This window comes from Morus notabilis, unplaced genomic scaffold (genome assembly GCF_000414095.1).
Source record: "Morus notabilis unplaced genomic scaffold, ASM41409v2 Scaffold3212, whole genome shotgun sequence".
Classification (NCBI taxonomy): Eukaryota; Viridiplantae; Streptophyta; class Magnoliopsida; order Rosales; family Moraceae; genus Morus; species Morus notabilis.
Genome location: NW_010361226.1, coordinates 124,555 through 135,453, shown reverse-complemented (window position 1 = coordinate 135,453; position 10,899 = coordinate 124,555). Strand labels below are relative to the sequence as shown.

Below are 10,899 nucleotides of genomic sequence, written 5' to 3'. Positions count from 1 at the left end.
TCCCTTTTTTTTTTTCTTTCTTTCTTTGTTTTTTATCAAGTAATTTTCTCTCTGTTCTTCACTGGCCCCATTCAGAACTCGAATTTCGTTTTTCAGTTAATGGAAGTTTTTCATATTCCAATTTGTAAATGGGTTTTGGTTTAATTTTTATCTTGTTAAGACCTCTTGAAGAATTGTGAATTTTTTTTTTGACAATACTTTTGTTATATGTTTCAACCAGTGCTAAATTTTGTTCCTTAATTTTATTTTATTTCTTTTTGTTTTTCCAACAAAGTTTTTCTTGGGTCTTGATGAGCAAGAGAAATATATGTATCGATATAACTATAGGTATATATAAGAATGGTTTCCCTGGAATGGACAGAATCTCTTTTTTCATCAATATAATTGAATTTTTGCATTGGATTTAATTCTCAAGGGAAGGAAGCTATTGAAATTGTTCTGCAATTTTTTGTCACAATTGAATCCATGTTTATCAATCTACAGGGTGTTTTGCACTTTTATGTCCCCAGGACTAAACTTTATCTGATGTTGGAGCCTTTTGGTTTTGCAAAACTTTAGGTTCCCAAATACTTACCTGCTTGTTGGATGCTGCAACAATGAAACCACTCATACGTATAAGGGAAAAACCGTAATGACCGAGAAGGAGCGGTATGAGTCACTCCGCCACTGCAGGTTGGTTTACTTGTGTTGCCATATCTATGTTGGCATCTTCTCTTTTGATTGGCAAATAGTTAGGATTGCTTGAATCAAACGGTTTCTTGTGGTGCTATATCTATGTTTGACAACTTCTTCTTTTAAATGGTAAATAGTTAGGATTGCTTTGATGAAGTTCTTGTGGGATACTAGTGTTGGAAGTTCCTTTGTTTTTGTTCCTCTTGTATTTTCTCTGCTAACCAATAGATAGCAGAGCATATTATGTTTATGTAAGCTGCTTTATGGGAATGCTCAGACTACTTGATGCCATGAAAAGGAAAGCATACTTAATTTCACCCTAATGGTTGTTTGTGTCCCTTCTTGATTTTCCTTTTGACATGGTTTGCGTCGTATGTAGGTTATTTCTGCATCTTCAATTTGTTAGGTTAAACGAATGAAAATTTTCAATTGCAAGAAATTAGAGAATTTAATTGGGCTGGGCTGGAAATTGAACATGTGGGATGAAAAATTTCGGGCTGGGCTAGGTACCCATGATGTTATCTTGGGCCAAGCTAAGCACGGCACAAAGTGGTGGGCCGTGCCAAACTCATGATTTTATGCACGATGGCTTGACACAACATGACTTATTGAGCATGATGGGTTGGCACAACGATCACAATTTTTTGATGTAGAAATAGTCATAATTTACTTGCATATTAACATTCGACAGATTTTGTAGCATCTAAAAAATAAATATATTTGGATGTCGCTCACATATGTGTAAGTAAATTTTTTTTCCTCAGTAACTAAAATATGACGCTACTGTTATTGTTTTTATTTATTTCCTTTCACTGTGAATGCCACCATTTAATTTGAATTTTACTAAGACAGAATTATGTTTTTCAACAATCAAAAAAATTCTGTAAGAAAAGGCTCAAGTACAGGATGGGCTTGTTGTGCTGGGCTAGCCCTACAATCTTTAGTCTTGGACTTGTGCAAGTATGACATGAAGTTTTATTGGGACAAGCGCAACACGACACAAAGCACGCCTATGCCTTGATGGTTTTGGGTTGCATCGGCACGACACCATTGACATCTTTAAAAGAAATCAACTCCCTTACTGGATTATTATAATTTTCTTAATTACCTACTTTTTTTTCTTTTTTTTGAATTATAACTACTCGTAGTATCATCGTGCTATATGGTTGATGCAGATGGGTTGATGAAGTTATTCCTGATGCACCATGGGTGATGACTCAAGAGTTTCTTGACAAGCACCAAATTGACTATGTGGCACACGACTCTCTTCCGTAAGGTTTTTTAGCCTCAAATTAGCTCTTTTAAGTGAATAAAATTACTTGAGTTTGTTTTTAGAAATGCATGCAATTTTTTTTTTAATTTTTATTTTTGGCTTGATTGTCTTCTTTTTGTCCTCAAGTGTCATTTTCAGATGGAAGAAAATCTGTCATTGTGCAGATAGTACGTTTAGGAGTGTGTGGAACCAGTAAAAGTTAATTACACAGTTTTTGTTCTTAAATGGTTTTTAAATGAATATTTTGTTTCCGGGACTACGAAAGGTTTTTTACTATTGCATATTTCTATTATTGAAGACAAGATCTTCATTATCTGTGTTAGTCCTTGTTCAATTTCAGAATTAACTGAGAATTTTCAGATTATGATTTCATTTTTTTAATCTACAGTCTACATAACATAATTTATTGGAGTGTAGAAATATAATGTCTACGTCTACTATTGTATATCATTTCCTGTCAAATGATTATTTTTTCTGCCCAAGATTATGTGTTTTTCCCAATTTAAGTGGGCCATACTTCAAATATGTTAATTGTTTCTTCTTCTTAAATTTCTAGTTATGCTGATGCAAGTGGGGCTGGAAAGGATGTCTACGAGTTTGTAAGTTTGATTGACATATAAGCTAATAATAGTTTTTACCAGGTTCTCATTTCTTTTGTGGTTACCATGATTTGTTTTGTTTTGTTTTTTGTTTTTGTTTTTTTTCTTTGGTCGGGGGATGGGGTACCGTGATATTAAACCATTTATAAATATTCTCAAAGTAGATACTAGATGGCTATGGGAATATCTCAATATTTTGTCTAGTGTCTATTATACCAAGGTTATTTATTGTATATACTAGTGTTGGCTCTCCAGTAATAATTTTGATTACTTTTCACTGGTTTTCCTTCCTTCTTCTGTTATTAATTCATAGTACCACCCACTTCTTAGAATGTATAATAAGTGCTTTCACTTTGAATTATTCTTGTCAATTGTCCACTCTTGATCAACATACTGCTTATTTTGCTTGTATATATTTTATGTGCCTCCCATGCAGGTTAAGTCAATTGGAAAATTTAAGGAAACAAAACGTACTGATGGGATATCTACATCAGATATTATAATGAGGATTGTCAAGGATTACAATCAATATGTTATGCGTAATTTGGATCGTGGTTATACCAGGAAAGATCTGGGTGTAAGCTATGTAAAGGTAATTTTATACTCGCCATCCAAATATCGCTTATCCTCTTGTTCCATTTGAAAGAACTGGCCTGAGACATTCTTGTTTCTGGCTGTTAGGAAAAACGACTTAGAGTGAACATGGGACTGAAAAGATTGCGTGAGAGAGTTAAGAAACACCAAGAAAAAGTCGGAGAGAAGGTATGCCTATGATGATTCTAAATTGGTTATGTTTGCTTTTCATTTTCATTGTTGGTTATTGTGGCATGTATTTTATAATCTATCATTTTTTTCTTGGTCCTTTCTCCTATCTGCATCCTTGGGGAAAAGTTGTTCCAGACTAGTATTTAATAGGTGATAACTCTGAACCCATAGGCAATATGTATTGCACTCTAACCATGTTACATTATCTTTCCCTCGTATTTTTTCTCTTTTTAATATGTATTGCTATATCTATGACCTTTTTGGCAGTATGGCTCAGCAGAAGAGTTTTTTGAGCTATGTTCTGTTCCAAGATTTTGTTAGTTTTGCTATCAGTTCTCCATGGCAAATTGAGCAGATATTTGTTCAACTTATTTTCTTGTCTTTTCACTGGGAAATAACCTATTGCTTTGAAACTAAATTTCAAGTCAGAGTAAACAATTTCTTATGAATAAAGTGAAAGATGCGCAGTAAAAATTGTGGATTATGATATGTTATTATGATTTTATTTTTAAAGTAGATAAATGGTATTACTTAGCCCCCTGGTTCGCTAGTTTAAATTTTGTTAGTTTGAACTTTTTGATTTGAACATACTCTGCTCTGTATTCCAGCGACTTCTATTTCTTGTCAATACTCTTATAGGATGATGCTTATTGAACTTTGCTGTCTTCCAACGTGATTTCCCTCTTGCATGGTATACTTCATGAAATAAGGGGGCATCTTGTAAAATGCCACCTGATTTTACTACCAAAACAGTCGTCTCTATCTTGCTGTTAAGCCAAGCTTGCGAAGCAACAAAATTTATCTGCGTAATATGAAGAATTAGTTGTTGGATATATGATGACTTGTGATTCTGTTTCGTACGTCTCTGCAGATTCAAATTGTAGCAAAAACTGCTGGCATGCACCGTGATGAATGGGTAGAGAATGCTGATCGCTTGGTAGCTGGATTTCTTGAGATGTTTGAAGAACGTTGCCATAAAATGGTTGGCCCTCTCTCTCTCTCTCTATAAAAAAAGATAGTTCCAACCAAAAAAAAAAAAAAAAAAAAAAAAAAAAAAAAAAAAAAAAAAAAAAAAAAAGAAAGAAAGAAAAGAACAGAAAGAAAAAAAAGAATATATAGTCCTAGTATATTTTTGTTTGATTATGTACAAGATCTCTTTGACTTGAATCAGGGAACGGCCATCAGAGAACGAATTCAAGAGCGCTTAAGGGTGCAGCAGCTTAGAGGGCTCATATATCATGATGATGATGATGATGAGATGTACGACGACTCTGACGAAGAATACTCCTGTTTCGAAGGCGAAAAGTAACTTTTTTTTTACCCCTTTTTTTTTTTTTTTTTCTTGTGGTCCTTCATCATTAATCTACTTGTTCGTGGTATTTGTTTGCGACTTGTAAACTTCCCATTAAAATATAAGATGGGTTACTAATAGCTAAATAAAATTAAATATGCAGAACTTCCTGAAGGCTTAGCTTGGAGTTCTGATGTACAAAATGTTGGTTTTCTGACCTGATTGGAGATTTGCTAGTTGTTTTGTTGGCACAAGTTTTTATTAAACCCGTATAGTTTCCAGAAAGGTTCTTTATTATTATTTTTATTTTTTCTTTGAGGGAGTTACTTTTATTTCTTTTTCTTAGCATCGTGACTACCAATTGGTATTTTTGCTTTGGAATTGCGTGCTTTGAATGAAAATTGTCAAGTGTCAATATTTATATTCTCTCTTTTTTATTACTCTCATTTGAAGACACTTGATATCCATGTTGATATTCCTAGAAGATCCAAAGAAAGTAGTATAATGGGAGAAAAGAATAGAATAAAACAAAAGAAAAGGGTCTAAAGGATGAAGGGTCTTGTTCCAACAAGTGTTTTTCTGTTTGGGCATCTTTCATTAGTATATATTGACAAATGATCAGCTGATTCCTAACAATAATTGAAGAATGGTGGGGGGAGGGCACCCGTGTAATTAATATTTGCTCGAGGATTTAGCTTAAATAAATAGATATTTTAACACGTCCCCTAAAATTTAAAGTATTGTATAGTGCTACCTAATTGACAATGACTATTAAACTTTAGATAGAAATATTTCCGTACACATTACATGAGCTCGTTTGAAGACTGATATAGTGAACGAGGATCCCGTGATATTATGTTAGGTCCATGGGGCATTGCCTTCCAAATTTTATCATTATTCGAGAGATATTTGCGTGTTCCTTTTTACACCTTGAGTTGAGAACTTGAGTTTAGAAGTGAATTTAGGTAAGAGAAAACACTGTAGTAAAAAAGTTGAATTTAAACTTTTGTGAGATAAAATTCAAGATGAGAAAAGAACATACCTCCCTCATGGGTAGCTTGTCAATTCAATCAAAGTTTAGGATTTAAAGTTAAAAAAAAAATAATAAATAAAAAATAGCTTAAGTTTAGCATTTATACACTCGGTATTAGAATTTCTCAATATATCATTTCTCAATTATATATTAAATTGTACTTATTTTAAAGAGGATCTCATCCTATCAAGTTGCCCTATGACTGAATTTGGCATTGAGAAGCGGCGTCAATTTGTTTAGTCCTATGGTCCTTTGTGGGGCATGCATTAGAATTTAGTCACATATTTTCAACTTTTTGCATATATTGGAGGTCAGCTTCAGTCTTCAATCATGGAGCAAGCCACCAAGAGTGCCACGAATTATACTTCAAAATAATCAAAAGGAAAATTTCAAACGAATTAAACAAGCATCCATATTGTATCTCATAGTATTATTCATAAAAACAACTTCAACAAATCTAAAATGGAGAATTTTGTAGTGGACTGTGAAAAAATTACTATCGATAAGTCTTAAACCGTTTGATCACATTAGAATTATTTTCGATTTAAATTCTCCAACAAACACTCTTGTCTATTATTATTGTCAAAGTTCATTATTTTCTGCTCGTGCTTAAAATTTTGGAGTATTCGCACCATACACGTGCCAGTGCTAATGGTATTCTGATGTGGACAAATGTGTCTTCCAACTTTTTCAAGAAATTACAAGCTACAAACGAAAAACGAATATCATGTATTAAAGCTCAAGTTTCGCAAACGATAATGTTCCCTTTCACATCATCAAAGTGGATGCAGCAAATTCAATGGTACTAATAGCTTTCTTGACTTGTACGCAGCTTTTCACCTTTAAGTACTTAACCTCAACATTGAAAACCACTAGTCTTTAGTTGTCATTGTTAAGGTTGTTTTTTTTTTTTTTAATCCAATTATTTTTGGATGGAATAAAATTCTAATTTAATAAATTTAGGAGAATTTGTATATCCTCTAGTTTACATGAGAATGGTTGAATTGAATTGCTTTTGCTTGACATGAAAAATACATATTTGATATGATAAATGTGAGCTTCATGAGTGAAAAACAGAGCACACCCGACAACTTACCAACATTTTTGTTAGGTAAAACTAAAGGATTTAACGTCTTTTACACTAGCTTACTAGTGCTGGCACATCTCCATATCTTTTTCTTTTTTTTTTTTTTTTCATGTGTTAGTGGTAGTGCTTTTTATGATTGCACTAAGTAACAAATTGTACACTCAACGTTGCAACACAAAAATCTGAGTATATCTTGTTGAGTGGTAAGCTTAAGATTGTGCTTGAACGACATTTAGCTGAATGATAAAGTCCAACCTTTCATATAGTGCATGACAATTGACCCTTAATGATAAGGTTTGATGAGTATCGCTAGGAATCCCAATTTTTATCTCAACATTTTGATATGGCTCTTGTAGCGATGAATCGTTATCATTTCTGTTGATAAATGTAACTTTTTAATATTGACTGAAGTGGTAATTTTTTAAACACTTACCACTAAACACAATAAAACTAGTATGCCACGTAAATTGATACTAAAAAGTGAGTACAAAAGTCGGAATTCCTGACATCGATCAAGTTTAATTTGCTTTATTATTAGTTTTTTAAATTGCAGAGGAAAATTAAAACTAATAAAATTTGGAACCAAAAAAATGGTAGAAACAGCCTAATTAGTTCAGTACAAATGTTAATTATAGGCTCCTCCTCCCCTGCAGAATTACCAAAAATGTAAAATATGCAGGAAAGGGAGAAAGATAACTAAAGCTAGCTTTTCCATTATTATAACAACAATATCTAATATATATATATATATATATATGTGGCTGCTTAGCCAAATATACAGAATATTTCTCGTTGCAGTTGTAAAAGCTGCATAATGAATGAATTCACAAAAAGGTCCTAGATATGAAGACTAATATTAGAAAGGGAGGCAGAAAATAGACAAAATTTAAAAACCAAGAACAAAAACTCACCAAAACATTCAACAACAACTTGTCTAACCTAGTTTTGATATAATCTGATCTACAGAGGGCATGTTATATTGTCATTGGACTTGACCCTATTCCTGCAAGTGGGGCAAGAAGAGTGAGAGAGCAACCACTTATCAATGCAGGCAATATGGAAACGGTGATTGCACTTTGGCAAGACTCTGATCTTGTCCCCTTCAGAGAAGTCCGTTAGACAGATAGCACATCCCGAAGCCGAAGAAGGAGACCCGGAATTGGCATAGGTTAAAGTTGGCAAAGCCACCATTTCTTTCTTCTTCAGGCCCGAGTTTAGCCTCCGCGAGTTCACCCATTCGACAGGCTCGGTGAGGGTGCGGTTGGCACATCTGACCACGCATTGTAGCATGGAGTTTAGGCCGAGAGCACAAAGGAAAGCACAGATGATTGCAGCCACAATGACCATGATGTTGAAGTCGGTCGCGGGCGCCGGTTCGTGACATGGGTTGTCATGACAATTTGGTGCGGTTGAGGTGGGGCAAGGGGAGGGAGGGGTTGTCCTAGGCATGGAGAGAGGAAAACTAATGGAAATATTGAGTTGGGGAAGAAAGTTTTGGTGAAAGAAAGGAGACAACATGAGTTGTTTTGACAAGCCTTGGAATATAAAAACAAATGTTGGCTTAGACTTACAAGGCAAATATCAATGTTGATTAATCCCACTAAAATATGTTGTGCTCATGACAAACGAGAAGAATAAAAGAAACTAAAAAAAAAAAGGAAAGTTACACGCGTATTTATAGTTAGTGGAATCCACATGTCAAAATATTGAATGCAGAAAGTAACAAAAAAGAATGATAGAAAGAGTGATACTAATATTTCTCTTAAATTCATTTAACTAACTCGCCGCCGTTGCCATTCCCCTGCCAAAAGAGCCCTTTTTGGGGACCTATTTATCTATGTCCAAAGGTTGTTCGCATGCAAAAACCTAGTACTTGACTTACTGGGAATGGCTTAACCTTTTTTTTTATTATTTTTTATTTTTTAAGAATTTGAGATAAGAAAAAAGTAAGAATAGTACAGAAATTGTTTTCCCATGTCGATACAAAATTAAAGGGTACAACGATATCTAGGCAAAAGAGGTAATGGCGGGCCATTCGAGAGAGTGGTTGTAAAATCATGGAGGAAAGGGTGGCAATGGATATGCTTATATGCTTACTTGATAGTCCATTGTCTTCCTCTCCTCTCCCTTTTGTTGTTTATGCGTTTCAAGTTAGAGAAACGGCATCTCTATCCCTGTCCGTCTTTCTCAAGGATCTTTGCCAATTCCTATTGGTTGTTTTTTGCCAAATTGTGATAGACATCAAGCTATCACTTTGGGAAAAGGTAAAACTCTATTGCATTCCCCATTCCCCCAAGGATATTCACAAGGGTGACTTCTAGCCACTATAATTTATCCTTCTTTATGTCATACATTCTCTTTTTATAGGTTATGGTGGGAAGAAGAGAAGAGTTTTAAGTGTTCAGTGTTAAACTCTTCGGTGCAACATGAATTTTGAGACTATTCTCAATTTATCTCTTAAGTTTTAAAAAATGTCACTTTACCTCTTTAATTTTGAATTAGTCCCACTTTAGCTCTGTTCGTTAGAATTTCTAACATAAAGGTTAGTGGGAAAATTTTAAAATTTAAAAGGACAACGTGAGAATTTTTAAAGTTTGAGAGGCAAACTGAAAATGACTCCAAAACTAAGGGGATACTAGTTATGATAATCCCACTTTTTACTTTCCTTTAAAATTATATTTCCCTTACATAGTTACATTCCTTTCCGGTTTGGTAAAGGCACCTTTCCTGTAAAAAGCATTAAGTCTTGAGGCAACTGAGTGTTGGCATTTTGATGATAGGAAATCTTAATTTTCCTAAGAATTTCAGTAACATCAATGAAATTGAGAACTTTAATGGATTAGAGAAGACAGAGGAAATGGGTTATACCAATGTGTGATTGGATTTCCAGTCCTATGGCACTTCCTCTCAGGTTTGGCTGCATAGTTCCCTACTAATTCCCTGCCTTACTAACTGATTCCTCCTCTATTTATACTCTGTTATTGCCTCTAATTACTCTACGCACATAATAACACAACAAATCAACACAATCATTACTAATCAACCTTCTAACTAACTCCTATTTGACTTGTAATTTAAGTAACTAACCAAACTAACGAGAGAATTGAGAATTGATCTTTCTCATTCCATTGTTAGCTCTTATACCAAGTTGTTGTTAATAACATACCAGCATGTTTTAATTATCGACCTTAGAATTCAACTAAACTGATTTTAGTGAAGAAGACGAGACAAAATAAAGAAAAATGACAACAAAGGTTTTACGTGGTTCGGTCAGGATTGACCTACATCCACGGGAGACCAAGAAGGAAATCCACTATAAACGAAGAATTTAAGGGTGTTTAACAGACAGATATCTCCTTTCCAAAACAGAAAGTAAGCAAGAAAATCCTTTTTTTTTGTTTTTGTTTTTTGTTTTTTGTTTTTTTTTGTTTTTGTTTTTTTTTTTACTTTTTTTTTTGTTTTTTTGTTTTTTGTTTTTTGTTTTTCTGATTTTTGTTTTTTTTGTTTTTTTTTTTTCAAAATCCCACGCTTAAAAACACATAGGGTGCGTTTGGAATTGGTTCCAAAACGTTTTTGTTTTCTGTACGAAAATAAAAATGAAAACGTTTTCATTTTCATTTTTGAATTATTTCTGAAATGCGTTTGGTAGTTTTATTTAGAGATTGATTTCAGTTTTAAAAAAAAAACTGAAAATGCGTTTGGTTTCATTTTTGAAAACATGTAATAGGTATTTAATATATTAAATAAATAATAATTGAATCCTAAATAAAAACACTAATAATTAATAAAATAATTAATAAAATATGGAAATTACAATATATTAGCTTAAATTATTGTCGCCTATACGAATCCCACATTTGATTAGCTAGATGATCCCTAAAATCAACCATGTAATTACGTTGTTGCCGACCATCCATTTCAGATGTTTCTGCTTCTTGTGCATCCATACCATGTTGTTGTTCCTGTTGCCCTTCTTGTTCTCCCTCTCCTTCAATATCTTCTACGGGCAAATCGACCTCATATTGTCTAAATAGGGGATCATCTCGCGCGTGCAACTTAATTAAATTGTGGATCACACAACAAGCTATTGGTATACTATTTTGTCTTGGCATCCAATAATTTGTCATATGCTTAAGAATTTTAAACCTTGCTTTCAAGACCCCAAAGCACCTCTCTATG

At 33.6% G+C, this 10,899-nt stretch overlaps 1 protein-coding gene and 1 pseudogene across 1 annotated transcript in view; one reads left to right on the top strand and one right to left on the bottom strand.

Moving 5' to 3' along the window:
- Window positions 1–5,010, top strand: part of LOC112091749 (choline-phosphate cytidylyltransferase 2-like) — a 5,351-nt gene extending 341 nt beyond the window's left edge. The window contains exons 2-9 of the mRNA XM_024166070.1: window positions 555–672; window positions 1,848–1,943; window positions 2,502–2,544; window positions 2,981–3,136; window positions 3,226–3,306; window positions 4,181–4,291; window positions 4,481–4,614; window positions 4,764–5,010. Coding sequence (XP_024021838.1) covers window positions 555–672; window positions 1,848–1,943; window positions 2,502–2,544; window positions 2,981–3,136; window positions 3,226–3,306; window positions 4,181–4,291; window positions 4,481–4,614; window positions 4,764–4,773 — 749 coding nt within the window. The 3' untranslated portion in view covers window positions 4,774–5,010. The remainder of the gene's footprint in view (window positions 1–554; window positions 673–1,847; window positions 1,944–2,501; window positions 2,545–2,980; window positions 3,137–3,225; window positions 3,307–4,180; window positions 4,292–4,480; window positions 4,615–4,763) is intronic.
- A 2,554-nt stretch (window positions 5,011–7,564) lies between these two features.
- On the bottom strand, window positions 7,565–8,341 carry LOC21388399 (annotated as a pseudogene).
- Window positions 8,342–10,899: the final 2,558 nt, after the last annotated feature.